The sequence below is a fragment of the Coregonus lavaretus genome (assembly GCF_964263955.1).
Source record: "Coregonus lavaretus genome assembly, chromosome: 28".
In the NCBI taxonomy this organism is placed as follows: Eukaryota; Metazoa; Chordata; class Actinopteri; order Salmoniformes; family Salmonidae; genus Coregonus; species Coregonus lavaretus.
In genome coordinates this window covers 36,262,152-36,290,093 of record NC_140015.1, presented here as the reverse complement: position 1 = coordinate 36,290,093, position 27,942 = coordinate 36,262,152, and the positions used below count along the sequence as shown (strand labels likewise).

General features: G+C 40.9%; 2 protein-coding genes across 2 annotated transcripts; one reads left to right on the top strand and one right to left on the bottom strand.

Moving 5' to 3' along the window:
• LOC311103246 (5-hydroxytryptamine receptor 3A-like) lies at positions 1-11,146 on the top strand (the record flags this gene model as incomplete). Its single annotated transcript, XM_084144785.1, has 9 exons — positions 1-61; positions 1,261-1,502; positions 2,681-2,725; positions 2,812-2,918; positions 3,122-3,291; positions 9,026-9,147; positions 9,698-9,908; positions 10,272-10,421; positions 10,923-11,146. The coding sequence occupies 9 exons, from the start codon at positions 1-3 to the stop codon at positions 11,144-11,146; spliced, it is 1,332 nt and encodes a 443-aa protein (XP_084000911.1).
• Positions 11,147-12,917: 1,771 nt separating this feature from the next.
• On the bottom strand, positions 12,918-27,841 carry LOC311103701 (exocyst complex component 7-like). The gene is made up of 15 exons (XM_084145316.1): positions 27,317-27,841; positions 26,849-26,954; positions 25,943-26,150; positions 23,866-24,411; positions 23,345-23,491; positions 22,827-22,969; positions 21,756-21,908; positions 21,289-21,387; positions 20,966-21,025; positions 18,939-19,074; positions 18,726-18,809; positions 17,715-17,835; positions 14,339-14,402; positions 14,160-14,201; positions 12,918-13,469 (listed from the first exon to the last, which is right to left on the bottom strand). The coding sequence occupies exons 1-15, from the start codon at positions 27,439-27,441 to the stop codon at positions 13,242-13,244; spliced, it is 2,262 nt and encodes a 753-aa protein (XP_084001442.1). The 5' UTR covers positions 27,442-27,841; the 3' UTR covers positions 12,918-13,241.
• Between the last annotated feature and the right edge of the window lie 101 nt (positions 27,842-27,942).

The following is a 27,942-nucleotide window of genomic DNA, read 5'->3' as shown; positions in this document are numbered from 1 at the left end:
ATGAGACCCATGGACCACAGCAAGCTGAAATGTTGTCTCTTCTCCCTACTCTTGTTAACAGGTAAGACATTGGGCTCCATTTTACTCTTCTTAAAACAGGCAAAAATTGCACTAGAAGAATATCATCTTTATCATTCCTATTAGCAGATATGAAGTAAACATTGTGAAACAAGCGTTACACACGGTTATCACAAGCTGCAATATTCAAAACATGTTTTTTGAAAAACTGCCTCGTCCCATTTTGGCACACTGCTTGGGCTGGGCAATGTAGCCCATTGCCTTTCAAACAGACTATATTATTAAAGTCATGAAAACCATGAAAACAATTAGAAATAAAACATTCATATACATTTAAGTGTATTGAAGCTGTATAACATTTTGCACTAAAAGCTGGCCACGTAGTAGGTTGTTTTCCAGTGCCCACTTGTGCGTTAAATCAGGAGCAATAAAGACTAGTGATAGAGTATCAGGTTTAGATCACTTTTCACAGATATTGAGTCACTACTATGAAGCCTTCAGAAATACTCTAAATGGGGAGATGGGAAACTCCATTTGATTCGTATTAACGGCCATTGTGTACATTGCCCATGCGTTGTCAATGGGCATTCTGGGTAAATCTAGGACAAGGAGTGGACTCCTTCAAGGAGTGAATGGGAGTCAATTGGGCATTAGCTCAAAAACCCAACATTAGCATGAATGATGTGAAAAAGAAGCACAACATTATAAATATTTTCAGAGATCTGAGATATTTAACTTGTTTTAGTTTTTGATTCGTGACATTACGTACTTTTTAAGAATACAAGCAGTTTCTAGACTCATAACTTGACTTTCTACAAGGGATTTCGTGACTATTATTTTAGCAACCGCGTGACACAGCATGACAGCGTGAATGCAATTCTCTAATGGGCGGGGCGTTATACGTTCCTCCATTCAGTGACCAATGAGATTCCTATCTCCTAATTTCTTAAAGTATGTATGCTACTATGAAGCCATGCAAAAACCTTATCCCATTTCATTTAGATTCAGTTTGTTATTTATTGTATGGTTGTTGTTGAAATATTGGAAGGGCATCATTGGTTCCTATAAAATCGCTATATAAATCCAATGTATTATTCTGAAATTAAATACCTGTCTCTTGTTCCACAGTATCTGCAGCAGACCCTCTATCCAATGCAGCCATTTCAGCTAGTGAAATGACTCCAGCCAATGCATCCAATACATCCACTACTACATCCAATGCAGCCCAAACAACCAACACAGCCAGTGCAAACCAACCATCCAACACAGCCAGTGCAAACCAACCATCCAAAACAGCCAGTGCAGACCAACCATCCAACACAGGCAGTGCAAACCAACCATCCAACACTGCCACACCATCCTGTACGACACGTCGATGTCTGGCCAGCATGCTGATTGCGAAAGAAGCTCTGAGTCAGCCACAGTCTCCATCATGCATCTCAAATATCAGTGTGCCGTCAATAGTGTACGAAACTCTGTCTGTCGTAAGTCCCTTTCTATTCCTTTCAATTGAGTTTTGTACAATGTGATGAGTTTCAGAGATAACCTAATGACAGTTGTATCATTATGTGATTATTAATTATACCACAGCATTGTTGAATACTCATTTACAATTGGCTAAAATGGCATTCTAAAATGGACATTAAAACCAGCTAACGGGACAGTTGAAAAATATATCGGGACAGTTGGAAAATATATCTGGATTATGACACATTATGTGCCTACACATGCAGACCGTACTTGCTACAAAGTTACAGAAAGCTAAACCAACAACCACACAAACCGAAATTGGATACATTGTAAACGCAGGTACAACAAGGAGTGTTTGATATGCAATGCGATCTCCTCGTAATGAACAGTGTCGAGCATCCTGACGGAAAGGCAAACTTTTCTAGCTATGCCAGGCAAAATCAGGCTTGATCAGCTCATTGTTATGGATGTATCCAAATTAATGCCAATAGAAAAAAGCTTTAACAAATGCAAATGCATCTACTTTGCTGTTATTCTGGCAGCAGAGGTCGTGACTGTGTTAGCCATAGCTAGTTGGCTAACTAGCAAGAAAGGGACAAGAAGGTTGCCAGCGAGCACAACAAATAGAACGAACGACTGGGTCTCTAGCAACCAAAATATGAGAAAGTATGAATTATCTTATAAAAATGAAAATCAACGAAAAAAATAGTATTTCTACCAGTAAATGTGTGCTTTAGTATTGTTTTCTTTGGCAACTGTGGTATAAGCGGGAAAAATTTAAAAGGGGACTTCGCTCCACCTCGTCCCACTGCGTAGTCAATTATTTCCAAGGTAAACTTCTTCTTCTTGTATGATATAATGGCGGTCCGCAAACCAACGTTAAAAGGTGAATGCCGCCACCTATTGTGCTGGAGTGTGTGGTCAATCACGGGGTTACAACATTTCTAAATCCTCCTACCTAACTCAGTACTTCTGAGAAAATAAAAAAGAGCCCTACTAACTTCTAATAGACCCTCCCCATCCCCATAATCCCTTTCAACCCCCCCCCAACCAACCTCAATGACCCTATAATTCCATCTTTCCCTCTCTTCAACATACTTACAACAATATAACAACACATGTTCCACCGTTTCTTTCCAAGGTAATGTACAGAATGTTGACATTCATCCCTTACTTATTATCTTCCTAATAGGACACAAAAGGCCTCCGCTTCGAGAGTCATCTGCAAGTTATGTTGGTACGTACACATAAAAAATCCAATGAGACATTCAAGTAAATGTGACATTTTGTAATACTACTCATGATTATGATTCTAAACTACAGTCTTGGGAAGACCCTGACTTATCATGGGACACATCAGTCTATCATCATGATATGGTGGTCCTGCCTGTCAGCAAAATCTGGACTCCTGATCTCCATGTGACTAATGGGTGAGTCCACTTACAACAGAATACAATAACCTATGTTAAATTTATTCTTGATTCCTTTTATAACATTATCTTCTAAATAGTGAGTGAAAGATCTACAGAAATCAATTAGAGATACAGTATTTATGTTTTGAGTAGCTAAATGGTTAGGTGGGACAGTTTCAGTAGATCAATCCTCAGTTGTCTGTCCTCAACCTCATATCTAGAGTGCAAACAACGATAAAGCACGGCAACAAGGATTTGCTGGTGCACAGCAACGGGACTATAGAGCACATGGTCATCATGAATACTGTGGTGGGCTGTGAGGTCAATCTGTACAACTACCCCTTCGCTTCGGATTTCTGCCCCATCGCCATCAATGTCAGGGCACTTAGGGGTAAGTGCATAATTTCAGCCTCATTCTGTCTGCTAAATGGCTCTTGCACACAATTACTTACCAAAGATCTTATGAAAAACAAGATGTTACCAAAAACAACAACAACTTTTTAAAATCTGTATAGCCTACTGCAATTCAGTATATAATGCAATTCAGTTTATTTGTCGTCTTTGGAATTTTCTATGCTCCCTGACTGTCCTCCCTCCTGACCGATGATGTACAGTGCCTTCAGAAAGTATTCATACCCCTTGACTTATTCCACATTTTGTTGTTACAGCCTGAATTCAAAATTGATTAAATATATTTTCTCTCTCACCCATCTACACACAACACCCCATATGAAAACGTTTTTAGAAATGTTTGCATATTTATTGAAAATGAAATGCAGAAATCTAATTTACATACACTACCATTCAAAAGTTTTGGGTCACTTAGAAATGTCCTTGTTTTCGAAAGAAAATCTTTTTTTTTGTACATTAAAATAACATAAAATTGATCAGAAATACAGTGTAGACATTGATAATGTTGTAAATGGAAATTGTAGCTGGAAATGGCTGATTTTTAATGGAATATCTACATAGGCGTACAGAGGCCCAACATCAGCAAACTTACATTAGAGTGTCTAGTTTGAGAAACAGGCGCCTCACAGTTCCTCAACTGGCAGCTTCATTTAATAGTACCCGCAAAACACCAGTCTCAACGTCAACAGTGAAGAGGCGACTCCGGGATGTTGACCTTCTAGGCAGAGTTGCAAAGAAAAAGCCATATCTCAGACTGGCCAATAAAAATAAAAGATTAAGATGGGCAAAAGAACACAGACACTGGACAGAGGAAGATTGGAAAAAAGTGTTATGCACAGACTAATCGAAGTTTGAGGTGTTCGGATCACAAAGAAGCACATTTGTGAGACGCAGACCAAATGAAAAGATGCTGGAGGAGTGCTTGATGCCATCTGTCAAGCATGGTGGAGGCAATGTGATGGTCTGGGGGTGCTTTGGTGGTGGTAAAGTGGGAGATTTGTACAGGGTAAAAGGGATCTTGAAGAAGGAAGGCCATCACTCCATTTTGCAACACCATGCCATACCCTGTGGACGGCGCTTGATTGGAGCCAATTTCCTCCTACAACAGGACAATGACCCAAAGCACAGCTCCAAACTATGCAATAACTATTTAGGTAAGAAGCAGTCAGCTGGTATTCTGTCTATAATGGAGTGGCCAGCACAGTCACCGGATCTCAACCCTATTGAGCTGTTGTGGGAGCAGCTTGACTGTATGGTACGTAAGAAGTGCCCATCAAGCCAATCCAACTTGTGGGAGGTGCTTCAGGGAGCATGGGGTGAAATCTCTTCAGATTACCTCAACAAATTGACAACTAGAATGCCAAAGGTCTGTAAGGCTGTAATTGCTGCAAATTGAGGATTCTTTGACGTAAGCAAAGTTTGAAGGACACTGTAATATTCATATGTGTCAGCATACTGAATTGTAATTGGATGCATTCTACTGTCATATCATACTGTGCTATGATTGGTTAAGACCACCCAGGTGGTGAGGTCATTCTAAAGATGATCATGGCCAGAGACACATGGACATGCCAGTTATAGCTAGTTAATAAAGAGCTACATTTATAAATATCCTGTCGTCCTGCATTTTATTAATCTGACATTGTCACCAAGGTTACAGAACCGACGGATTGGGTCAACGCGTTAGTGGTGGTGGAGAAACCACGTACAGGCAAGCTCAGAGTATGTCTCGACCCAAGAGACTTGAACAAGGCTATCAAACGCCCCCATTACCCCTTACCGACGCTAGAAGGCATCACACACAAGCTAGCGGGCGCACGCTACTTCAGTGTCATGGACGCAAGATCAGGCTACTGGGCTATCAAGCTCACAGAAGAGTCATCTAAGCTCACAACGTTCAACACACCGTTTGGACGCTACAGGTTCCGTCTCCTGCCTTTTGGGATTATCTCAGCCCAAGACGAGTTTCAGCGAAAGATCGACGAGGTGTACGAAGGCCTCGACGGAGTCCTGGCAATTGTGGATGACATCCTTGTCTATGGTCAAACCAAAGAGGAACACGACAGAAACCTCAGCGCGATGCTGCAAAGGTCCCGCGAGAGAGGAGTCCGGCTCAACCCCGAGAAGAGCACAGTCGGCGCTACAGAGGTCAGCTACTTCGGACATCTTCTCACAGCGAATGGAATCAAGCCAGATCCGCAGAAGATCTCAGCCATAAAGGACATGGAGCCACCAAAGAACCGCGCAGAGCTGGAAACAGTGCTTGGCATGGTCAACTACTTAGCCAAGTTCGCACCCAGCCTCTCCAATGCTAATGCACCCCTGCGTCAGCTGCTAAAGCAGTCCAGTGAGTTCCTCTGGGACAAGCAACACGACATCGCTTTCCAGAAAGTGAAAGACTTGATCACGAGAGAACCAGGACCAATCCTTGCCTACTACGACCCCAACAAAGAGCTCAGACTCCAGGTGGACGCGTCGAAGTATGGACTAGGGGCAGTGCTACTGCAAGAAGGAAAACCCATCGGCTACGCTTCCAAATCTCTCACAGACTGTGAAATCAACTACGCTCAAATCGAAAAGGAGCTGTACGCCATTCTGTTCGGATGTAAGCGTTTCCATCAGTATGTCTATGGACGACAAGTCATTGTGGAATCAGACCACAAGCCCCTCGAGTTCAAACTACAGAGCATGTATTCAAAAGAAACGCTTTGTTGTTCTACATATTTTTTCTTTTTTTTAAAGAAGGGGGATGTAATATTCATATGTGTCAGCATACTGAATTGTAATTGGATGCATTCTACTGTCATATCATACTGTGCTATGATTGGTTAAGACCACCCAGGTGGTGAGGTCATTCTAAAGATGATCATGGCCAGAGACACATGGACATGCCAGTTATAGCTAGTTAATAAAGAGCTACGTTTATAAATATCCTGTCGTCCTGCATTTTATTATTTTGTACAAAGCATACAAAACAAGACAGACACAATTATTATTTCAATTAAAAATCATTATTTCTAACCTTGTCAATGACTACATTTCCTATGCATTTTGCTATATTTCCTATTCAAACTCATTTCATGTATGTTTTCATGGAAAACAAGGACATTTCTAAGTGACCCCAAACTTTTGAACAGTAGTGTAAGTATTCACACCCCTTTGCTATGACACTACAAATTGTGCTCAGGTGCATCCAATTTCCTTTGATCATCCTTGAGAACTTGATTGGAGTTCACCTGTTTATGTAAAAAAACAATATAAACAAATAATAGTTTCCTGATCTTTCTTATATCGCTCAGATATAGGACAGACATTTCAGAACAAACTTATTTTAGATTTATTTGGGGGACTATCTGTTTATCCATGTATGAAGCTGTTATTCAATAATAACAAAGCAAAAACTGGTTTTTAGAATATTTTGCAAATTTCTTAAAAATGAAAAAATGAAAAATCATATTTACATAACTATTCAGACCCTTTACTCAGTACTTTGTTGAAACACCTTTGGCAGCAATTACAGCCTCAAGTCTTCTTGGGTATGACGTTACAAGCTTGGCACACCTGTATTTGGGGAGTTCCTCCCATTCTTCTCTGCAGATCCTCTCAAGCTCTGTCAGGTTGGATGGGGAGCGTCGCTGCACAGCTATTTTCAGGTCTCTCCAGAGATGTTCGAACGGGTTCATGTCCGGGCTCTGGCTGGAAAACTCAAGGACATCCATTGACTTGTCCCGAAGTCACTCCTGTACTTTGCTCCGTTCATCTTTCCCTCGATCCCGACTAGTCTCCCAGTCCTTGCTGCTGAAAATAATCCCCCACAGCAGCTTCCGTCTGGCCACTCTACCATAAAGGCCTGATTGTTGAAGTGCTGCAGAGATGGTTGTCCTTTTGGAAGGTTCTCCCATCTCCACAGAGGAACTCTGGAGCTCTGTCAGAGTGACCATCGGGTTCTTGGTCACCTCCCTGATCAAGGCCCTTCTCCCCCGATTGCTCAGTTTGGCCGAGTGATCAATAGAAACAGGATGCACCTGACCTCAATTTCAAGTCTCATAGCAAAGGGTCTGAATACTTATGTAAATAAGGTATTTTTTAATCAATGTGCAAAAAATTATAAAAACCTGTTTTCACTTTGTCAATATGGGGTATTGTGTGTAGATTGCTGAGGATTTGTATTTTTATTTAATCCATTTTAGAATAAGGCTGTAACGTAACAAAATGTGGAAAAAGTAAAGGGGTCTGAATACTTTCCGAAGGCACTGTAAATCATTGTACCTGACACTCCTTCCCTCCAAGTTTGTGGTAACAGAGACGTGTTTGGGCCGGTGTATCATGCTGCAGACCCAATTGGCCTTTGGGTGTCTTTTGGTGCTGGATAGTGGGCTGGATACAGTGAATATTAGGGGTGTAATGGTTCACAAACATTTTTATTTTGTTCAGTCCTTGATTCTTGGCTCGGTTTTCAGGAGGGAAAAAACTACCATTATACCATCCTTTGTAAATGATAATAAAGATAGACAATGGTGGTCCTCTGTAGCTCAATTGGTAGAGCACAGCGTTTGTAACGCCAGGGTAGTGGGTTCAATCCCCGGGACCACCCATACGTAAAAATGTATGCACACATGACTGTAAGTTGCTTTGGATAAAAGTGTCTGCTAAATGGCATGTTATTATTATTACTACTACTATCTCTAGGCCTAATGTATCTCCCAAAATTAAATAAGGTGAATTCATAAGTTAAGCACGAATAAAAATTATATAAACAACATAACAAATGCAAGCTTTTATGTGTTGTATAGTTCAAGGCAGTAGGTTGAAATAGACAAATGCGGGGGTAAATGGTTTTAGCAGTATTGCATGACGATAGATGTGAGACTTGGGCTGTTATAAAATGAAAGACAAAAACTGTGTTCTGTGCAGTATGAGACAGGATGAGAGGAGTCAGTGTTTTATTAGTGTGTATGCTGAAAGCAAGAACACTCTAGAAATCTCCCATATTCTTATTATTTGATTACTCCCGTAAGCTTTAGCCTAGACTTGAAGGGGAAGTTCAGTATTTTACAACTTGATGTTAGATGGTTCCTCACCCTGAAAGTAGTATATGGGCTAGGAGAAAGTGTAATCTGTGGTTCAGTTTTCTCTGAACAGCAACTACAAACTTCAGCTAACTTCAGCCACTGCTAACCAAAAAAAATGAATGGGAGTGATTGGGGCAATCCTGCAAATCAACTCCATATTTAGTTTGGTACTTAAAGGTGATTTGGACAACTTTTTTTTTTTACATTGTATTTTGCAAATAATGTGGCACTTCTCTCAGAGACCACACACTACCAAACAAAGACGTTTTGTTTGGATATGCCTACCAGGATGAATCAAACAGCTTCTTATGGATCTACCAGTGACGTTGTTTCACCAAAGTGGCTCTGAAATATTTGTTACAGTAGGCGACCACCACTGGAGTAGGGATCAAAATGTTCACATCTTTATTTTCTTATCATATCAATTTTTTTAAGCGTTTATTTTGTATTTATTTATGTGATCGTTTTTTCCATCCTCTCCTGAGAACCAAGATAAAACCAAAACAAGAGAGTCAAATATCAAGAAATGAACCGAACAAAAAAATTATATCTTTACACCCTTAAAACAAATGATTTGTTGTATTAAGCTATGGTATATGATCTTTGAATGAGTGAACTAGTATAAAATATCTGCCTTTCTAGGATGTGGTATGTTCCTGAACTTTGGGGCTGTGAGCAAGACTAGCACAAACCGCGGGGATTGGCTTACCGAGAACGTGGAACTCACTGCTAAAGGAGGCAGAGATGATCGCAACTATCTATGGGTTAGTGAGTGCTCCCTGGTGATTTAATTCGTTTTGTTTTGTGGGACATGTAAAGATACTTTACTCTTCCTATTTTTTAGGGCAGACCTTAAACAACATTTACACACTAAAAATACAATGCACTTAAATAAAAATGTATCTGATGTTTTCATACCTTTCATAAGTAGTGTTCCGTTGAGATAAATACACATCCCAGGCTATCTATTGCGTAGATCCATAAATACACATCCCAGGCTATCTATTGTGTAGATCCAGCTACATGTCACAATCCCAAATTAATGGAAAAGATGAGCACTATGTAATTTCCAGATTTGCAGTGCGTATCTTTTCCCATTCATTTGGGGTTAAGGAATAGTTGGATCTGCACAACCGATGGTGAAGCATGTGGACTCATTGACATTAGGCTTCTTTTGAGTTCTGAAAACATCTGACAAAGTCTGATTTTGGAGTGTAATGCTCTTCCCTTTCAATTTTAAACAAATGCTACGTTTAGATGCAAGAGCTCGAAAAACTAATTATTTCAGTCTGGCCTACCAATCTGTCTTCACAGGTGTCGCTGAAAATGCGGTCCGAAACCCCGTTTCTGTCCCTGGTCCTGCCCAGTATACTGATCATTGTGGCTGATGTGGTGAGCTTTGCCCTGCCGCTGGGAGGGGGCGAGCGTATCTCCTTCAAGGTTACACTGGTTCTCAGCTTCATCATGTTCCTCATCATCCTCAAGGATCTTCTGCCTGGAGGAGGCCAGTGCAGCCCCATCATCCGTGAGTGTTCTGCGTGGAACAGCATTTTGTTATAAAGGGTGTGTATGTAACAGAGTTAAGAACGTGCCATAGGCTTTTTTCACAGCTAGCTTGAAATGTTGCCAAGGGAGCTATCAAATTTCTATAGCTCAATTGGTTGGTACGTTGTCAAGGAGGACGGTCACGTGTGTTTGCGAGCAGTGATCCTGAACAGCAACAGTGATCCTTTGTGAGCAGAGGATCACTATTTCTAGCCCGGTATGTTACAGGGACAGTAAAGGAAGCTATACTGTTAGCAACACACTGACATCGGTTTCATGTATACAGCACCTCTCTGCCACCATATAACAATCACACATCTCTCTCTCTTGTTGTTCTCCATAGGAAAGCACTTCTGTTTCTGTTTGGTCATCCTGGTGTTGAGCATGTTGCAGTCTATGGTGCTCACACGTCTGGCTAAGTGTGGCACTCTCCGGCCCTGCAGCCTCTCCAAGTCCAAAGACTCACTCCTTAAAGACACAGACAATGAAGAGGGTAAACTTTTAAATTCTTCTGTCATCTCAGTTACCCACAGAGCAAGATATATTTTTCTGGTTGCCAAAGAAGACGTTAACAAAACGTCCTTATACAACCATTTATAACCAGACCATGACGTCATAATGACCTTATTGCAACCAGTTTTACTGGGTACCCCATTTTAAAAAATCTAAATCACCATAAACTAGTCAAGTTGTATTTTATTGATGCACAACCTTTTAATTATTACCCTTTAGCTGCAGTTAAAGCTTGCAGTTGACATCTTTCCCAGTATATTTTCTTGTTACCATCATGTCTCGTGTGTACGCTGGTCTGGCCAGCTTCTCCATTTGATGTTTAATCTGTCACTGAAAACTATGTCCTGAATGGTTTTTACAAAAATGTCAATCATTTTTACCTCTTTATTTAATTATGTTATTTTAATTATGTTGTCCATTTTTTTCTCTGATTTACTTTGTCTAGAATCCAGGCCTGATATTACTGTCATCAAACTGAAAGCCTCAGAGGAAGAGAAGAATTCACCCCTCCAGAAGGTGGTGAAGTTTCTCAACAAAATGGCTGCACAAGACCAGAAAAAAGTTAGACACCATCGCTTTGCCAACAAAGTAGACTTGATCTGTTTCTGTATCTATCTCACCATCCTCATTGTTTATACAGTCGCCATTTTATATTTCTCCTTTGGTTCTCGGTGTGAGATCAACCAATTAGAATTCTGGCCATAAATTATTTATTCGCTTTTAACAACCATATTTCAAGAAATATTGGTATATTTGGGTCTTCAGAAAATGTGCAAGCCATAACAAAAAGTTTTTTTGAGTTTCTGGGTAAAATAAATAGATGTGTGTATTCTTCAGTAGAGCTTTAACCTCCACGGGATCGGTGTCCCTTATACAGGGCGGTTGCTGCTCAATATGTGATATGTGACTAGAATAGTGTTGTAAACAACAGACAACTTTCCGGGACATAGACATGTCTTATATGGGCAGAAAGCTTAAATTCTTGTTAATCTAACTGCAGTGTCCAATTTACAGTAGTTATTACAGCTATAAAATACCATGCTATTGTTTGAGGATAGTGCACAACAACAAAACACTTATCACGGCAACTGAATGGGACATTCACCTCTGAAGGTAAATAATGTACTTCATTCAGTAATCTTGTAGTGTAGTTTTGTTTGAAAACTCAATTTTTATATTCAAATGTAGGAACTGGGTTCTACAGTTTGACCTCTGGCTCCACACCCACCCCGCCCGGCCATCTAGATGTGTGACGATTAGTGTATTTTCTGTAGGGAAGCTAATGATCCATCATGTATGACATTCCTGGGAGTGTGCAAACTTACATTTTGTATTACCATAGCATTTTGTTCTCTATAGTTACGTACTTGAAAACCAATTCGGCCCATTTGGACTCCTAGCAGACTTGATACAAAATATTGTGCCGTGATGTAATTCTTCACTGGATCAGTCTGAAACTTTGCACACACTGCTGCCATCTAGTGGACAACATCTAAATTACATCTAGAATCCTACATAACTGTGGCCTTTCTCTTGCATTTCAAAGATGATGCAACAAAAAGATAAATAGAAAAAGCATGTTTTTTTGTTTGTATTATCTTTTACCAGCTCTAATGTGTTATATTCTCCTACATTAATTTCACATTTCCACAAACTTCAAAGTGTTTCATTTCAAAAGATAAAGAATATGCATATCCTTGCTTCAGGTCCTGAGCTACAGGCAGTTAGATTTGGGTATGTCATTTTAGGCGAAAATGGAAAAAAAGGGTCCGATCCTTTTAACAAGATTTATTTAAACATATTTAAAACTAGTCAGTCATATGTGGAATAATACATTTAGCAATTAGAACTCTAATGAACACATGTAATGGAGACTGAAGTGCTATAATCCCCCAGAATAGAGCCTTAGAACTCTAATAAATACATGTAATGGAGACTGTAGCTGTAGTATTAGTAGTGTGGAAACAAATCAACAGTGTGTTATTTCCTATAGAGGCAGTGTGAAGGCCTTACATTATCACCTAACTAAGCAGGTTCTCAACCTCAGGCTGAGATATCAAATAGTCTCACGATCATCTCCTCCACCTGCGCTGGGCTGTATTTGTGGTATCTCTCAGGGTGTTTGGAGAAATCAGCATTGTCACATCTGTGTAAAGTACAGGTAAATGACCATAATAAAGGAATATCACTGTACCAGCGTTCTGTAAGAAATTCTTACTGCACATCACTATTGAACAGTGCTGAATAAAAAAAACACATCTCGTACATAGAGACCAAACATACATGGTACACCAGTTTCATCTACAGTATTTGAAAAGCATCCCTTATTCAACCACCTAATGTGTGCTGAATTCCAAATGGACACCCTAGCCCCTATACCCTAGCCACCCTTGCAGATCTGAGAGGATTGGATAGGTAGAAGCAATATGACAACATTTTCACTCAGCCAATCAGAAGGCAAGATGAAGGTATTACCATAATGATTGTATCCATCCAATCCACTCAGATCTACAGGAGTGGTTGGGGAGTAGGGGGTATGGGCTAGGGAATAGGGGCTAGGGAATAGGGAGTAGGGGCTAGGGAATAGGGAGTAAGGGCTAGGGAGTAGGGGCTAGGGAATAAGGGCTAGGGAGTAGGGGCCAGGGAATAAGGACTAGGGAATAGGGGCTAGGGAATAGGGAGTAAGGGCTAGGGAGTAGGGGCTAGGGAATAAGGGCTAGGGAATAAGAGCTAGGGAGTAAGAGCTAGGGAATAGGGGCTAGGGAGTAAGGGCTAGGGAACAGGGGCTAGGGAGTAAGGGCTAGGGAACTGGGGCTAGGGAATAGGGAATAGGGGTTGATGCTGAATTCAGCAGCAGTCTCCAGTAATAAGCTCTGTGATATGCCATGACTCCCCTCAGCAGAAAGGATGTGTAGGCCTTGGACACCATCTCTCTCTGGGCCTGACAGATGGCCTGGCGCTGCTCTCTGTCTGGGATGGCCCACGCCTTCTGAGCCTTATACAGTTCCTCCAGGCCCTCGTTGAAGCTCTGGACGACGCGAGGTCAAAGGTCAAAGAAAAAAGATTGTGGACAGCCATGTACTGTCATGTTATCACATATGTGTTTTGTTTTGTAACAGAAAATGCAAATATTACAATCTTTTGTGTCCATAAATATAGCATCTTACAAATGGTGCCCCATTAATACGAGCCCTAAGCTGACATGTTGGGTTTAGACGTTTGTGATCATTCTGTTTTTGAGTATGAATAAGGGTTGTTGTGTAGAGATGTCATATGGATTAGGGCTGGGAATTGCCAGGGATCTCACGATACGATATCACGATACTTAGGTGCCAATATGATATGTATTGCGATTCTCACGATTTTATATGTATGGCTATTTGATACTGTGATTTTATTGCGATTCGATGTTCCAAACATATTGCTCCCCATACGTCTGCTGCAGAGAGACAAGAGAGCCATGAGAAAACTAGTTTTGATCAGTCATGGAAATACAAAAGTGCTGAAAACAAATTGAAGCTATGAAGGAAAATACTAGAGTTTTGGTGCAGGCACAGCAAACTAGCGCAAAAATAATATTGTGATATTGTCAAAACAATACGATATATCGTCAAAGATAATATCCCTATATGTAACTGTATCGACCCCCCCCCCCCCCATCACTAATACTGACACAGATCCTTTAGGTGCATGGAGGAAACTGGCTTCCTTGTCTTACCTTGAACATGTCTTTAATCACCTGACAGTCTTTTTCTTTCAACTGAAGCCCGATAGTGATGATGTACGAAGAATAGGAAAGGTGTGATTAGGTTTGAATAAAACAGCAAGCAAATCCACTAAAAGGTGAATAGTGTAACTTTATAATGTAATATACGGTATCAAAACATCTACTCTCACCTTGTCACCTGGCTTAAAGGTGGGCAGATGATTTTCAGTCAGGCACTCAGTCACTTTCAACCAACTGCAACACACAAGCAGCACACATTCACTGCACAGATCAGCCGTGTTCAGTAGCACATTCATTAATTGGACTGCCCACAAGTCTGGAACCAACAGGACCCTGAACAGCTTCTACACCCCAAGCCATAAGACTGCTGAATAGTTAGTTAAATAGTTAACCAATAGCTACCCGGACTATCTGCATTGACCCTTTTGAGTCATCACATACACTGCTGTTACTGTTTATTCTCTATCCTGTTGCCTAGTCACTTTACCCCTACCTATATGTACATATCTACCTCCATTACCTCGTACCCCTGCACATCGACTCGGTACTGGAACCCGTGTATATAGCCAAGTTACCTTTACTCATTGTGTATCTATTCCTTGTGTTATTATTTTTCTATTATTTCTCTATTTTCTCCCTCTCTGCGTTGTTGGGAAGGGCCCGTAAGTAAACATTTCACTGTTAGTCTGCACCTGTTGTTTACGAAGCATGTGACAAATACAATTGTATTTGAGTTGTAGCATAGGATACTTGATTTAGCATTGTCCCTGTATGACGTAATGGTAACACTTCACTTAAAGCCTGCAGGTACAGTGGGGAAAAAAAGTATTTAGTCAGCCACCAATTGTGCAAGTTCTCCCACTTAAAAAGATGAGAGAGGCCTGTAATTTTCATCATAGGTCAACTATGACAGACAAAATGAGAAAAAAAATCCAGAAAATCACATTGTAGGATTTTTAATGAATTTATTTGCAAATTATGGTGGAAAATAAGTATTTGGTCAATAACAAAAGTTTCTCAATACTTTGTTATATACCCTTTGTTGGCAATGACACAGGTCAAACGTTTTCTGTAAGTCTTCACAAGGTTTTCACACACTGTTGCTGGTATTTTAGCCCATTCCTCCATGCAGATCTCCTCTAGAGCAGTGATGTTTTGGGGCTGTCGCTGGGCAACACAGACTTTCAACTCCCTCCAAAGATTTTCTATGGGGTTGAGATCTGGAGACTGGCTAGGCCACTCCAGGACCTTGAAATGCTTCTTACGAAGTCACTCCTTCGTTGCCCGGGCGGTGTGTTTGGGATCATTGTCATGCTGAAAGACCCAGCCACGTTTCATCTTCAATGCCCTTGCTGATGGAAGGAGGTTTTCACTCAAAATCTCATGATACATGGCCCCATTCATTCTTTCCTTTACACTGATCAGTCGTCCTGGTGCCTTTGCAGAAAAACAGCCCCAAAGCATGATGTTTCCACCCCCATGCTTCACAGTAGGTATGGTGTTCTTTGGATGCAACTCAGCATTCTTTGTCCTCCAAACACGACGAGTTGAGTTTTTACCAAAAAGTTATATTTTGGTTTCATCTGACCATATGACATTCTCCCAATCCTCTTCTGGATCATCCAAATGCACTCTAGCAAACTTCAGACGGGCCTGGACATGTACTGGCTTAATCAGGGGGACACGTCTGGCACTGCAGGATTTGAGTCCCTGGCGGCGTAGTGTGTTACTGATGGTAGGCTTTGTTACTTTGGTCTCAGCTCTCTGCAGGTCAACCCCCCGTGTGGTTCTGGGATTTTTGTTCACTGTTCTTGTGATCATTTTGACCCCACGGGGTGAGATCTTGCGTGGAGCCCCAGATCGAGGGAGATTATCAGTGGTCTTGTATGTCTTCCATTTCCTAATAATTGCTCCCACAGTTGATTTCTTCAAACCAAGCTGCTTACCTATTGCAGATTCAGTCTTCCCAGCCTGGTGCAGGTCTACAATTTTGTTTCTGGTGTCCTTTGACAGCTCTTTGGTCTTGGCCATAGTGGAGTTTGGAGTGTGACTGTTTGAGGTTGTGGACAGGTGTCTTTTATACTGATAACAAGTTCAAATAGGTGCCATTAATACAGGTAACGAGTGGAGGACAGAGGAGCCTCTTAAAGAAGAAGTTACAGGTCTGTGAGAGCCAGAAATCTTGCTTGTTTGTAGGTGACAAAATACTTATTTTCCACCATAATTTGCAAAGAAATTCATAAAAAATCCTACAATGTGATTTTCTGGATTTTTTTTCCTCAATTTGTCTGTCATAGTTGACGTGTACCTATGATGAAAATTACAGGCCTCTCTCATCTTTTTAAGTGGGAGAACTTGCACAATTGGTGGCTGACTAAATACTTTTTTCCCCCACTGTATCATGCATTATGATGCATTTATAATGCATTATGACACTTGTCATGAGCATGTATGACCACCGTATAATCTATATTGTAATATCGTGAGCCTAGGCAACAAACATGAGCTGGTAGATTAGTCAACCCACACTGGAGAGGGGGACATTTTATTAAAATCATTACATTTCCAAGAGAAAGCAAGTGCCAGGATCTCACAGGAAATATGGGTGATTTTTAAAAATACTCCAGAGTTTAGAATATTAGCAGCATATCCAGAGTCCGAAATGCTGAACAGATAAATATAAATTTGAGTAGGGACTTGCATTTAATCAAATAATTTACCGGCCGTAAGAGTAGTGTGCTAACCTGGTTACCAATCTGTTCCTGTTATCATTCCACTCCTTGTCATGCAAAACATGTTTTAGCAATGACAGGGAGTATAAAGAGTGGAATGTTAGCAAAACAGGTTGTGGATTTCAGGCTAGCAGGGGGCCGCTAGTCTCTTATAATAAATCACATAATGATCAGGACTAATGTTAAGACAATATTAGATTCCATGGCTCCCTTCTTCCTCCTCTGGATGCCTGGTCCCTCACCTGTGCTGGTACGCCTGCCTCTGTTGCTCAATCAGTTCCTCGTACTCAACCTCTGGATCCCTGCCGCTGGTTTTAACCACTTCAAACAGAGATGACCTGCAGGTAGATTTCCCTGTCATATCTAGTCTGCCACCCCTGTGAGCTGTGACAAATTCACTTATAACCCTGAACTAAAGTACATGGAAAGTCCAAATGTAGCCCACTTTGATTGATCATTATGTTGTGTAGGCCTAGTTAATATTCCAACCTTAGGGATCTCTAATGTCACAAATAAAGATTTCTCATAATTCAGGACTGTTCTGGAACAGTGTTGGAAAACTGCATGACTGGAGTCGTATTTATTAGGGCACGCCACATAAAAAGTTTTAAAATGTTTTGTAACTGAAAAAGAACATTTGCGTTTCTTAAGTCCAGGTGGTCCCTCCGTTCCCTGTTTGAGCGTTTTCATCCAATTGTTGCCCAATGAACATGACCCTGTTCATTAATGTGCCAGGCCCTAATGCCAGACTCAAGCAATGGTTTATCCACACTCGAGCTAACGCACACTTTTGAAATGAACAAAGAGGGCCTACTTCTTCATTGACTTGAGGATGTAGTTGTAGTTGTTGAGGAGGAATATGGCCCCGAGAGCGTGGTCCTCATACACCTTGGCCTTACACTGTAGGTTGTACTGGAGATGCTCCAGCACTTTACCTGGAGAAGGGAAATCATTAACCTCATGTAAAACTACAGCCACCACATGGGGGCAGTCAAGACACTTTAACTAAACACCACCTGTGGCTGATTCTGACTCATTATCAGGGTTGAAAGTAGATTCAGTTTTTTGCCAGTATGGGACCTCCAGTACCTAAACTACTCAGTAGTTCATGGGACCTCCAGTACCTAAACTAATAGTAGTTCATTTACTTTCTTTGGAGCAAAAAGCCAGAAACCAGCATATTGTCTTAGCCTAAAGGCATCCGCATGCTTCCCAGCCAAAACAGTTCGGAAGAGTTTGTGCATATATTATGTCGACATTTTGTGACGTTTTTTGTTCGTTTTGGACTTCGGTACGTTTTTTTTCTCGGTTGTTCGGGCACACACATCTTTTTCTTGAGGCAAGACGAAGTCGGTAGCCGAAGTCTACGCCCCTTCGTCGGGTGATTGGTCAGCAGTAGAGTCTTTGTTGTCATTCAATGATACCACTCGTTTTCATGCACATGTTTTCATTGAGAAACACTGCTGCACCAAACATCTTAGTTAGATGTAAAGTTGCACGACTAAGATCTCCTCGGCAAAAACATCAAAATTAATGACAGATTTCTTGAGTTATCTTAGATTAATTCTGACTATTTTGAGGAAGTGTAAACTGCCTACGGCTTCTCAAAATGGACAAACAGTACTATTGCAGCTTTTGTCTTGTTTTTCAAGCGAAGGTCTTTTAAGGGAGTATGCGAGCACACTCGTTAAGTTCACCTAGCCGACTTCGGCTAGCCGCCAGCCGAACTGAAGCATGCTGACGCCTTAAGACCCAACAGCACGGCGTCTTGCCCTTGTCAAAGGTGTAATTCTGGATATTAGACACAGCCATGTTGAACACTCACAGACGTAAGGACTCAGTGCTCTCTGACTATCATTCCCCTTGGACTCCTGACTGTCTGATGGCTGTTCTTCTGATTCATCTGCATCTGGTGAAGAAAACTGTTTTATATCTACACTGCACATCTTCTCTCAATAGGGAAAAAACAACCATCTAATAAGCATCTAGTTTTGTAACATAAAACTCACTCTAATAAACAAAGAGAAAGACTTCGTACCAGTGTCATGTTGAACGTCCACCTGAACACTACTGGACACCTCCATAGTTACTGTGTCACTGTCTACATCATGAGGATACAGGATGGACCGAACAGCATCTGCAAAGGACAGCAACTGCTGCAGGAATAGAATGGTCTGGAGACAGTAAGAGAACAATTCACATAATTGACATCTTTAGTTAGGTCAGTTCAAATGGGATAAAAAATATATATACTTTATTATATACAGTGCCCTCCACAATTATTGGCACCCCTGTTTAAGATGTGGTCGAGGACTTCCAAAAATTCTCTTTTTTTTTAAAACAACATAGAACCCAAATGCAAAAAAATAGAAAAATCCAACCTTTTATTTAAGTACATTACTTTGGTGTAAAAAAAAAAAAATCACACATTTAGAAAAGAAAAAACTTGAAATCATGTGTCCCACAATTATTGGCACCCCTGATGTTAATACTTTGTACAACCCCCTTTTGCCAACAAGACAGCACTTAATCTCCTCCTATAACATTTCACAAGATTGGAGAACACAGAGAGAGGGATCTTTGACCATTCTTCTTTGCACAATCTTTCTAGATCATCCAGTGTCCTGGGTCCTCTCTTATGCACTCTCCTCTTTAGCTCACCCCACAGGTTTTCGATTGGGTTGAGGTCTGGGGACTGAGATGGCCATGGGAGGACCTTGAGTTTGTGACTGCTGAACCATTTTTGTGTAGATTTTGCCACATGTTTTGGATCATTATCCTGCTGAAAGACCCAATGACGACCCATCTTCAGCTTTCTGGCAGAGGCCATCAGGTTTTTATTTAAAATGTCCTGGTAGTTCAAAGCGTTCATAATGCCATGCACCCTAACAAGGTTCCCAGGGCCTTTGGAAGAGAAACAGGCCCACAGCATCACAGATCCTCCACCATACTTCACGGTGGGCATGAGGTGCTTTTCGGCATACTCATCTTTTGTTTTACGCCAGACCCACTTAGAGTGTTTGTTGCCAAAAAGCTCAATCTTAGTCTCATCTGACCAAAGCACACGATCCCAGTTGAAGTCCCAGTGCCGCTTAGCAAACTCCAGACGTTTACGTTTGTGAGTGTTAGTGAGAAAAGGCTTTTTCCTTGCATGCCTCCCAAACAGCTTGTTGGCATGTAGAGAGCGTCTGATGGTTGTTTTGGAGACTTTGTGACCCCAAGATGCCACTCTTTGATGCAATTCTGTGACAGTGAGCTTAGGACTTTTTTTTACTTATCTTACCACTGTGCGTTGTGGCAAGATAAACTTGGGACCTCTTCCAGCCTTGTTTGTCACTGTTCCAGTTGTTTTAAACTTCTTAATGATTCCTCTGACTGTAGATACGGGCAAGTTAAGGCGAGTGGCTATTTTCTTGTAGCCATTGCCTGACTTATGAAGGTCGACACAAATCTGCCTTACTTGAATGGTGTGTTCTCTTGTCTTTGCCATGTTGACAAATGGGTAAGAGAATTAGGCCTCTGTGTCACGTCATATTTATACCCCAGGGAAACAGGAAGTCATGAATTACTAATTAAAAGTTCCTAGATACCCTGACCAACTTTAGCAACTACAGAAAAATATATTTAAAAAAAAAATCAATTAAAATTTTCAGCGGAATTGTTAGGGGTGCCAATAATTGTGGGACACATGATTTCAAATTATTTTTTTTCTAAATGTGTGATTTTTTTTTTTACCACCAAAGTAATGTACTTAAATAAAAGGTTGGATTTTTCTCTTTTTTTGCATTTCGGTTCTATGTTGTTTAAAAAAAAAAGGATAATTTTTGGAAGTCCTCGACCACATCTTAAACAGGGGTGCCTATAATAGTGGAGGGCACTGTATTTAGTGAGAAACTGACAACTGTCTAGTATCCCATGATACTACAATATAAGGAAACACAAACACCCTCTGGAACAAAACCACCCTTCTCCTTACACAAATCTCAATAAGCACATCAGCATTACTGATTCACTTAATTGAATGGAAACTGATGGACATGAAATAACAGAGAAGAGAGTTGTTACATTGCTGTTGAATTCATGAACCGTTCCATCCTTGGACATACTCTCCCTGTCAGGGTTGCTCTGTGAGAGAAAGGGGAAAATTACGGTTTGGTTGAGTTTCTCAAAGCTTCCAGATCATTTTACGTCATAGGAATGTACACAATCATGGCCGAAAAATGATCTCAGTGCTATGAAGGTTTTTGGGAAACTCACCCGGTTCTCTGTCTGATTAAATAATATTATTACAACGATCCAGTCAGAGGTTCCCTTGCTGGATGATTACATTTTTTATATTTCAAAGTCCTTCCAACTAAAACAATCTTTGAATGGTTAGAATGTCGTACCTTGACGTGGGCAGAAAAATCCCCCAGTGCTCTGGCTGCCAGGGTCTTCATAGATGTAATGAGTTTGGAGACCTTGGCCAAGGTGCCGCTTGTTGTGCACTGACACGCAGTATGAAACATGACATCACAGTGACGCATAATTATACATTTCCCTCAGTATACTGCAGGGTTGGGCTCAATTACATTTTCAATTCCAGACAATTCAGGAAGTACACTGAAATTCAAATTATCTTCAATGCTTTTCAAGGAGGAAAGTTTGGAATTGGAATTAGGTTTACTTTCTGAATCGACTAGAATTGAAATAGAATTTACCCCAACCCTGACCCCAACACCCCCTGACCCCAACCCTAACCCTCTGACCATGACCCCCCCTGACCCCAACCCTGACCATGACCCCCCTGACCCTGAGCACACAACAATAGAGAGAAAGCTCAACTTCAAACTGTCCTCTCAGTATTATATGGCACCTTTAGTAATGTGTTAAACTCTTTGTCCTCCTCCAGGAGACTGCCCAAGACAGGTAACATGACGACGAGGGCTGTGTAGTCGTGACGTGAACAGGCTCGTCTGACAGAGGACACAATGTTCTCCCCACTCTGGATCAGCTGGTTCAGAGCCACCTGAAGGAAAAAATATTACAATTACAATTTAGAACAACTTTATTGTCCACGCAATGTGGAAATTTGTCTTCACCACATAAAAACAGACATTAAACACCCTCATGAGCACATCATTCTCAAGACCATAAAAAAAAATGAATAAACAAAGTACAAAAGTGCAAGGTCACATACATAACACCATGTACATAACATGTACATAACACCATGTAAATAAAACCATGTACATAACATGTACATAACACCATGTAAATAAAACCATGTACATAACATGTACATAACACTATGTAAATAAAACCATGTACATAACATGTACATAACACCATGTAAATAAAACCATGTACATAACATGTACATAACACCATGTAAATAAAACCATGTACATAACACCATGTAAATAAAACCATGTACATAACACCATGTAAATAAAACCATGTACATAACATGTACATAACACCATGTAAATAAAACCATGTACATAACACCATGTAAATAAAACCATGTACATAACACCATGTAAATAAAACCATGTACATAACATGTACATAATATGTAAATAAAACCATGTACATAACATGTACATAACATGTAAATAACACCATGTACATAACACCATGTACATAACGACGTCATTGGTCTAAAACTAGAATCGTCAAGATACCTTACAGCCAGTGAGTACAAATAAATCAGCCAGGTTGTGTACGATGTATAACCATGTGTATATGTAACCATGATGGTTATATAGCTGTAATGATCTCCATTATGAAGAGCTCCTGATATTAAATCTTTGTTTGTTTTGTGTATCATATGGCCACTGTGAAGCCTTATAATAGCCAAAAAGCAAATGTCCACATTTTGTAGACATTGACAATAAAGTTGTAATATTCTATTCATTACATTTTAATATCCTTCACTTCTGACCTGGATGAGCGTTTCAAAGGTATTGGTGCAGTTCAGAGGGAAGACTTTGGACACCATGGTGTATTCACTCTTGGCCAGGGACAAGAAGGCTGTGATGCAGGCGATGTAGGTCTCAACCTCAATGTTTAATATGCTGTCCCTCCCTAGTGACACAAGACAGGAGTGAAAGGGTGAATGCCATGGAAATATCATTAACATATTATCTCATCTATCTATAGTTTAATGAAACCTTTATTTAACCAGGAAGTACCTTGCTATAAGGAGTCCTTTATTTAACCAGGAAGTACCTTGATATTAGGAATCCTTTATTTAAACAGGAAGTACCTTGATATAAGGAATCCTTTATTTAACCAGGAAGTACTTTGAAATAAGGAATCTAGGGTTCTTTTTTTTAGGGAAACCTGGATCTATGGCATGCTTATTAATATGTTCACAAAAAATGTGCAAACAGAAAAGCATCCGCTGTAACTGTGTCTATAACCATCATGAAGGTGTTGCGCAAGGTGGGTTTTCTTGACCTGTTTTCTTGTTCTTCTTGATGGCAGAATATATGTGCTTGCTCTGCAGCACTGGGTAGAGGAGGTTCCTACTCTTGTGGTCCTTCAAACCCTTCATAGAGCAGTCCAACTGATTGGAGCGCACCTTGGCGTAGTGGGCCTTGATATCTGTAGAACAATAACAGCGTGATTGATCACCATGGCCACTGATCAATGGAGCAAAGGGTGTGTATGTTGTGCTGTTGGGACGCAGGTTCAAATCCTAGGTCCGCTGTGCCAGACATAGACCGTGTTACAGATACAAGAGCCCTATAAAAATGTTTTGCACATAAAGAAACAGATACAACAGATACATAATAAAATGAAGTGAAGGATAATTGTGCAGGGAGAGGACAGGGAAACCCCCCAGAGAGGACTTGTGGGAGGGTCATCGCCCTTACCAAAACGTCAGTTCAGTTACCTATATTTAAGAAAACTAATGTGACGAACATACACCTCCACCCTCCCAATAGTAGATGCCACCTAGGCTGCGTTTAACTTACCAAAGGCTGAGCTGGGCTTGGGTCTGAAGTATGGCAGGATGTAGGTGGTGGAAGCTGGGGGCTTGGGTTTGTAGGATGGGAAGGTATGGGAGGTGAAGTCTCTAGACAGAAATGGGATAGACTCCAAAGATGGGTGCCTAATATCAGGAATTTTCAGGGTGCTGCACGGCTTCGAGGTGGATACCTTGGTGAAAGAGCTACTGGATTCCAGTTTTCCAAGGGAGTCTAGCGATGGATTCTTGTCTAGTGATGGCTTTCTGTCTAGGGACTGCGTTTTGAATTTACCGAATGACTTCAGGCCGAGCATCTTGGTGAACAAGCTGTTTGCTTTCAGTTTTCCAAGAGAGTCCGTTGATGTCTTTTTCTCTAGTGATGGCTTTCTGCCTAGAGACTGCGTTTTGAGTTTGGAGCAGTAGGACTTCTTGGTGAAAAAGCTGCTGGGCTCCAGTTTTCCAAGAGAGTGGTGCGATGGGTTTCTTTCCAGTGACTGTGTTTTGTACTTGCTGGCAGAGACTCTTCTCTTAGCTGTCAGAGCTGCATCCTCACCTGCATTAACACTGACATCATTAGCATACTCACCTGGATTAACACTGACATCATTAGCATCCTCACCTGGATTAACACTGACATCATTAGCATACTCACCTGGATTAACACTGACATCATTAGCATCCTCACCTGGATTACACTGACATCATTAGCATCCTCACCTTGATTAACACTGACATCATTAGCATACTCACCTTGATTAACACGGACATCATTAGAATCCTCACCTTGATTAACGCTGACATCATTAGCATCCTCACCTGGATTAACACTGACATCATTAGCATCCTCACCTTGATTAACACGGACATCATTAGAATCCTCACCTTGATTAACGCTGACATCATTAGCATCCTCACCTTGATTAACGCTGACATCATTAGCATCCTCACCTTGATTAACACGGACATCATTAGCATCCTCACCTTGATTAACACTAACATCATTAGCATCCTCACCTTGATTAACGCTGACATCATTAGCATCCTCACCTTGATTAACACTAACAGCATTAGCATCCTCACCTTGATTAACACTGACATCATTAGCATACTCACCTGGATTAACACTGACATCATTAGCATCCTCACCTGGATTACACTGACATCATTAGCATCCTCACCTTGATTAACACTGACATCATTAGCATACTCATCTGGATTAACACTGACATCATTAGCATCCTCACCTTGATTAACACGGACATCATTAGAATCCTCACCTTGATTAACGCTGACATCATTAGCATCCTCACCTTGATTAACGCTGACATCATTAGCATCCTCACCTTGATTAACACTGACATCATTAGAATCCTCACCTTGATTAACGCTGACATCATTAGCATCCTCACCTTGATTAACACTGACATCATTAGCATCCTCACCTTGATTAACACTAACATCATTAGCATCCTCACCTTGATTAACACTAACATCATTAGCATCCTCACCTTGATTAACACGGACATCATTAGCATCCTCACCTTGATTAACACTAACATCATTAGCATTTTCACCTTGATTAATGCTGACATCATTAGCATCCTCACCTTGATTAACACTAACAGCATTAGCATCCTCACCTTGATTAACACTGACATCATTAGCATTTGCTGCACTCTGCCTTTAACATTCGGGTTTGGTTCAGTAGGGTGCAAGCAATGTAGAACACATATTTGCAACGTCTTATTAGACGCGTTTCAAAATGTGTTTTTTTTCTCCTAAAGAACATGACCCAAGACTCCACTGAATTATGTGGTTTAACTTTACACCAGGGTTGAGATCAATTCCATTTAAATTACAGTCAATTCAGAAAAAAACTAATTCCAATTGCAAATCCACATTTTCCTCATTGAAAAGCATTGAAGTGAATTGGAATTTCAGTGTAGTTCCAGAATTTACTGGAATTTAAATGGAATTGACCCAAACCCTGGTTTACAGCATGGACAACAATGCTGAGAGTAGGGACCTCCTCCTGTTAGTGACAGAGACAGACTACAGGTGAACAAGCAGTACCACTACCTTACCTATCAGCCAGGTGGAGATGGAGATGATGTCCTGAAGCCTAGTTTGGGGTATGAGTTCTACCTCCTCCACCCCACCTGCAGACCCATTCAGTGACTTTTTGGCCAGGACATCCAGGATTTTGACTGTCTGTACTGGCTTGCTGTAGAGCCCCAACAGGACTTGGAACTCGGACTCCAGCTGTGACTTGGCACTCTCTAAACGGCCTCTCTGCAAAAACGATTAGAGCAGTGTTGGGGTCAATTCCATTTCAAACCCAGTCAATTCAGAATGTAAACCAAATTTCAGTTCCTATTCCAAATGTTCCTAATTGAAAAGCATTGAAGATAATTGGAATTTCAGGGGACTTCCTGAAATTGAACCCGACCTTGGTTTAGAGACCTTGGTTTACTACCATACCCCGTTCAAAGGCACTTAAATATTATGTCTTGCCCATTTACCCTCTGAATGGCACACATACACAATCCATATCGATTGTCTCAAGGCTTAAAAATCCTTCTTTAACCTGTCGCCTCACCCTTCATCTACACTGATTGAAGTGGCTTTAACAAGTTACATCAATAAGGGATTGCAGCTTTTATCTGGTCAATCTGTCATGGACAGAGCAGGTGTTCATAATGTTTTGTACACTCAGTGTGTGCTGTACGTTCAAATTGGAGGATCTAACCGTTATTGGACTATAGTGATTTAAATCTAACAGTTATTGGATATTGACTATAGTGATTTAATAGGGATCATCTCTTCTAGTAAAATAAGGCATCTTGTGACTAATGAGCACCCTTTCACTGAAGCAAAGCATCACTCTCTATTCTGTTGTCCAACTGTTTGATAGTATTCATACTTCTACAAAGAGAACCTGACTTGATTGAAGGACAGATGGTAAGAGAAATACATGAAGACAGTGTTACCAGCATATTCAGCTCAGGCCCGTCCGGGTCTTCCTGTTGAAAGTACTCCTCTGCTTTCTTGAGTCGGTGAACACAGGCTAGATAGTCAGACAGTCTTCCTGCAGGCCTTTGCAAAGAAACACATGTACATACAGAAAAATATAATGTATTTCATTCTAAAATGATCAGTTGATCAGTCATGTATTTGACACAAATAGGACTATTCTCCCTCTCCTTCTCCCTTGACCCATACTGAACCTCTATTCAAATGAACGTCAGTAGTACTCTTTTCACTCTATCGTGCCTTCCCAAAACGAACTGTGCTGGCTTGGCTCATTTCTTTTCACATTGTCCTTTTCCAGTGTAATTCCAGCAACTAAGTATAACCTAACCAGGCCAGTGCAGGCCAATTCCGGCCAGTATTGTGAATAGGGTATACAAGGTCAAATATGGGGCTTGTGTGTGTGTCATCATGCTCCTTACTCTCACCCCTGTATGATGACCTTGTCTGTGTCTCGGACGGCTTGGTAATGACTGATGGCATCGTCCAGGTAGAATAATGTCTTCTGCATTGTCCCCTTCAGCTGCAGTAGGTTCTGTGTGCTGTCATGCATGGGAATGACCGAGTTCTCCAGGTGCTCCAGACGGCCCTCGAACGATGAGAGAATGGACACCTTGGACACCAAACCTTTAGCTACACTGTCTCATGTCAAGCTTGCATAGAACTGTAGCTATCTTAAAAAGATATGGCATTTGAACTCTACTTTATTTGCAATCCAATCCATGAACTCCGCAATACTTTTTAGCTAATCATATTCTGTAAGAGGTGCAGGAACTCAAGTAGTAGAACATTTGAGGTGTGGTACTCAGTTCTGATTAGATATCTGTGAAGGATTCAAGGTTGCTTTGCTTTCAGATTTAGCTTACCATGCCTTTAGTCAGCTGATCACTTCTTTTGAGGCTATCACTAACGAATGTCAGCAGATCTTGATCCTTGATAAGAAAACGGATAGTAGCTAGCTTGTTATCTTAAGCTAACTTGGCTAGCTCTTCCTACAGCTACAGCAAATATTGTCCCATTTAACGCGGCTACAGTGACTTCTCAAATAATCAAA